The sequence below is a fragment of the Zeus faber genome (genome assembly GCF_960531495.2).
Source record: "Zeus faber genome assembly, chromosome: 15".
Taxonomy (NCBI): domain Eukaryota; kingdom Metazoa; phylum Chordata; class Actinopteri; order Zeiformes; family Zeidae; genus Zeus; species Zeus faber.
The window spans coordinates 3,436,821-3,441,820 of record NC_137194.1 but is presented as its reverse complement, the minus strand read 5'-3'; the positions used below and the strand labels follow the sequence as shown (position 1 = coordinate 3,441,820).

The following is a 5,000-nucleotide window of genomic DNA, read 5'->3' as shown; positions in this document are numbered from 1 at the left end:
CAGGCCTTTGATTGACATGCCGTCGCACTAGCAGTGCATTGTGGGACTTGCAGTTCTAAAAAGTGTGGGCGCTATACCGGCAGGCCAGATCTAAAAAACACAATTAAAACTTATCTTTAAAGTAAAATTGTTTGGATAAAACTATTTTTAAAACTGATTTTAATAAAATTTCAATATTGTAGTTTTTTTCTGAAGTTGGTTGGTATAGTTCTGAAATTGATCGGAAAACCGTATAATAATTAAAAATGATCATGCGGGCCAAATATAATTCCATCGCGGGCCAGGACTGGCCCACGGGCCTTGAGTTTGACACATGTGGTCTAGAGGATTGTTGAAGAAGATTTGTTAAGCTCAGAAATCCCTCCCCCCTCAGATAGACATATCGTCAGCTGCGTGCTGCGCAGGTTAGGAAGGGCAGTGGATAGATCGGTCTGGAGGACTGTAGATAAGGTGGCCAATTTTGCATTGATCAAGAGAGATCGGGCTTTTTGTTGGTTCATATATTTTTTATGATAATCAATAATAAAGTTAACATTATTGAATACATAATTATTAAACTATAGGTATATAGATTACTCTTGTTCCCTCTGTAGCTAAGCATTGAAGTTAGGTGAGAAACTTCTGGTGTTGTCAGAATAAAAGAAAATCAATTAACATTTTTACAACACCTGTGTGATCATCATGGGGGCTGCTTCTGTGTGTGTTTGCAACTGTTTTTTTTAACAATCAGTCAACCCCGATAGTACACAAATTGTTAAATGTTCTCTAAGAAAAACTACATTGGAGTAAGGGTATTGGCGGAATTTAAATTAAATTATTTTTTCCAAATTTTAGGAAATGGTTCGAAAAGTTAGTAAATTCAACTTATGAAGTAGGAACAGAATTAAGCACAGATTATAGACGAAAGTGATTGCTTTCGGGAGACCAACGTGGTTAGGTCTGTTTTCTGTCGACAAAAGCCACATATGAATGACATCTCGTAAACCAGTAGTGATCAGATTGTCCAGTTTAGTATTTATAATTTTTAGATTTTAGTTTATTAATGGATTGTGTAGATAGGATTATGTTCAGGCAACATTCGAGAAATGCATTCTAGGAAAATTTTAAAACCTTGCGTGATGTAGACACTGTCGTTTATTTTGTAGCCTAATCAAAATTCTGAACATTATCTCCTACATATTAGACATTGTGATAAAAAATATTCTGTTGTTTCACTAGGGTGCATACAATTATTTTGTACTGAGACTGTAGTCGGCTATTCAACATAACTGTTTGGGAAATCACAGAATCATTCCACGTACCCCATTTTACAATTGTGGACCTATACCAAACAATGTTGTCTTCATGTGTGTCTCTCACCCAAGTGTTTAAGTCTGTGTGGTCCCAGGTCAAAGCAGCCCTACCCGTCCCACACAAGGACCACTACACGATCTCCGACCAGGTGACTGGGTGGTGACACGCGACTTCCGGAGGAAAAGCTGGAACTCATCCAGATTCCTGGGATCGTTCCAGATCCTCCTTACCACCGCAGCAGCAGTTAAGGTGGCAGAACGACCAACGTGGGACCACGCGTCTCATTGCAACAAAGCCTCCAACCTTCCAGTGGACCAGATAAACGACCACAATGGAGAATCATGGGACGTGAACTGAGATCACGATCGAACGGAGTAAAAGATTGATCACGTCTCTGTGATCATCTTCCTCATTACCATCGTCATTGTCCTGTTGATCACCCAACCCTGGAACACAGTTCCACAGCGGGACTTGAATAACAGCTAGATCCTCGATCCCCCAACCTACTCTCACTCACCAGACCGTAAGGAGGAGCCCAAGTGAGAAGAGAACGTTCTGTCACTAACGTAGTCCACCCAGGGCTGAATGTTGACGCCACTAGATGGTTGGAAACCACCTTATGATGATGACGGATGACGTTGAGACATTGAGATGTTGAAATGTGAAGATGTTTGTCTAATTATGTTTATCCTTACCTATAGGGTGTGTTAGTCATTATATAAACACAAGGAATTTTGTTGTTGTCATTATTAAGTGATAACCATTCCTTCATTTGCAGAGCGTTATGTATTGTGGAGTCTCTCCAGGTTCATTCATTTCATAATGTGATTTGTGATCGGCCAATTTGAGGTGGAGATGTCAAGGGATTCTGTCTGGGATGTTTTTTATCTTTTATATTTTGGTTCTGAGTTTTATTAGATGTCTGTTTTCCCAGTTGATTTCAAAGAGATAGAATTCTTCGGATATCTCTGTAGTAAAATTGTATTATATGTATTCAATTTATATGTCGTTTTCTGATCCCTTTGCCTCAATTATATGATATCCGGGTGCGTTGCAATGACATTATATTACATTTAGTCATTTAGCAGACGCTTTTATCCAAAGCGACTTACAAGGGAGAATAACGAGCTACATTGCGACAGAGACATTAGTGTAACAATAAATACTGCTAAGTAGTGCTAAGTAATGACATTTCACTACATACTGTATATGTATGAGCATATGTATAAGTATGTGACAAATAAACATCTTGAATTTTTAATCTTGAATGTGTGTGTGTGAATGTTTGTGTGTGTGTTGCGTACATGTATGTTTGTGTTGGTGCGTGTGTGTGTGTGTGTGTGTGTTCATACCGTATCTGCTCAGCGACCTGGTGAAGGTGAAGGAGTTTGCGATGTTGTAGGCGGAGACCTGCTTCTGGACCAGAGCCACCAGGGAGCCGTCCGTTACCTAGCAACAAAAAGCATCCGTTACCTAGCAACAGAAATAATCTGTTACCTAGCAACACAACACACCTACAGGTGTAACCCTAACCCTAACCCTAACCCAACACTGGTGGGTAGTACAGTGTGCAGTACAATGTGAAGTACAGTGTGCAGTACAGTGTGCAGTACAATGTGAAGTACAGTGTGCAGTACAGTGTGTAGTACAGTGTGTAGTAAAGTGTGTACAGTGTGAAGTACAATGTGCAGTACAGTGTGAAGAACAGTGTGTGTATAGTGTGCAGTACAATGTGCAGTACAGTGTACAGTACAGTGTGTAGTACAGTGTGCGTATAGTGTGCAGTACAGTATGCAGTACAGTGTGTATTACAGTGTCTACTAGTACCTGGTAGTGGGCCAGGGTGTTGACTCTCTTCCAGTCGCTTTCGATCTTCGTCGTCACGTCTTCGTCCTGAAGTACGATTCTGGTCAATCTGCCCTGACGCCATTCTGCAACAGTTTGATGTACAGTGTGATTCACAGGGTGTGTACTGAGCGTGTACTGGGTGTGTACAGTGTGTATACAGTGTGTGTACTGGGCGTGTACAGTGTGTGTACAGTGTGTGTACTGGGCGTGTACTACGTGTACTAGTACCCAGGTCCATGTCCTCGGCCTGGGGTCTCTGGGAGAAGGGGATTCCTTTGAACACTGAGTCCAGTAGTTTGTCTTTGACCTGCGTCACCGAGTCACAGTTCAACACCTTCACTGGGACCTCGGTGCCGGTGTCTCCATCAGGAGGGACGCACATCAGGGTCTGGGGGGAAGGGACGATGAGTACACTGTACACTGTGTAGTTCTCTAGTAGTACTGTAGTGGTACTGTAGTAGTAGTGGTACTGTAGTGGTAGTGCAGTAGTAGTGCAGTAGTAGTGCAGTAGCAGTGCAGTAGTAGTACAGTAGTAGTGTAGTAGTAGTGCAGTAGCAGTGCAGTAGTGGTACAGTAGTGGTGTAGTAGTAGTGGTACTGTAGTGGTAGTGCAGTAGTAGTGCAGTACTAGTGCAGTAGCAGTGCAGTAGTAGTGTAGTAGTAGTGCAGTAGCAGTGCAGTAGCGGTACAGTAGTGGTGTAGTAGTAGTGGTACTGTAGTGGTAGTGCAGTAGTAGTGCAGTAGTAGTGCAGTACTAGTGCAGTAGCAGTGCAGTAGTAGTGTAGTAGTAGTGCAGTAGCAGTGCAGTAGCGGTACAGTAGTGGTGTAGTAGTAGTGGTACTGTAGTGGTAGTGCAGTAGTAGTGCAGTAGTAGTGCAGTAGCAGTGCAGTAGTGGTACAGTAGTGGTGTAGTAGTAGTGCAGTAGCAGTGCAGTAGTAGTACAGTAGTAGTGTAGTAGTAGTGCAGTAGCAGTGCAGTAGTGGTACAGTAGTGGTGTAGTAGTAGTGGTACTGTAGTGGTAGTGCAGTAGTAGTGCAGTACTAGTGCAGTAGCAGTGCAGTAGTAGTGTAGTAGTAGTGCAGTAGCAGTGCAGTAGTGGTACAGTAGTGGTGTAGTAGTAGTGGTACTGTAGTGGTAGTGCAGTAGTAGTGCAGTAGTAGTGCAGTAGCAGTGCAGTAGTGGTACAGTAGTGGTGTAGTAGTAGTGCAGTAGCAGTGCAGTAGTGGTACAGTAGTGGTGTAGTAGTAGTGGTACTGTAGTGGTAGTGCAGTAGTAGTGCAGTACTAGTGCAGTAGCAGTGCAGTAGTAGTGCAGTAGCAGTGCAGTAGTAACACAGTAGTAGCAGAGCGGTAGTAGTACCAGGGTCTTGTAGTCGATCTGCTGTCTGATGAGCTTGTCTTCGCTCAGTGAGTACCGAGCTTCTCCTGTGATGGCGTCGATCGGACCTTTCTCCATCTGCTGCTTGATGGCGCAGTAGAGCATGAACAGAGGCTCCCCAGCGCACTCCTGTGGGGGCACAGCCAGCGCTCATTATGGGATGGGAGGCCACAGCCCTGCCGTGCCTTCTCTGTGTGTTACTGTGGGTGTGTATTACTGTGTGTTACTGTGGGTGTGTATTACCGTGTGTGTTACTGTGGGTGTGTGTTACTGTGGGTGTGTTACTGTGGGTGTGTGTTACTGTGTGTGTGTTACTGTGGGTGTGTGTTACTGTGTGTGTGTTACTGTGTGTGTGTTACTGTGTGTGTGTTACTGTGTGTGTGTCACTGTGGGTGTGCATTACTGTCGGTGTTACTGTGGGTGTGTGTTACTGTGTGTTACTGTGGGTGTGTATTACTGTGTGTTACTGTGGGTGTGTATTA

The 5,000-nt window shown here is 43.5% G+C and overlaps 1 protein-coding gene across 1 annotated transcript in view; it reads right to left on the bottom strand.

Moving 5' to 3' along the window:
* plxna3 (plexin A3) overlaps positions 1-5,000 on the bottom strand; it is a gene marked incomplete at its 3' end in the record, with an annotated part of 66,524 nt that overhangs the window by 7,759 nt on the left and 53,765 nt on the right. Inside the window, exons 28-31 of the mRNA XM_080014782.1 lie at positions 4,501-4,647; positions 3,370-3,529; positions 3,121-3,224; positions 2,646-2,742 (exon numbers count right to left, since the gene is read on the bottom strand). Of these exons, the coding sequence (XP_079870908.1) occupies positions 2,646-2,742; positions 3,121-3,224; positions 3,370-3,529; positions 4,501-4,647 (508 nt within the window). The remainder of the gene's footprint in view (positions 1-2,645; positions 2,743-3,120; positions 3,225-3,369; positions 3,530-4,500; positions 4,648-5,000) is intronic.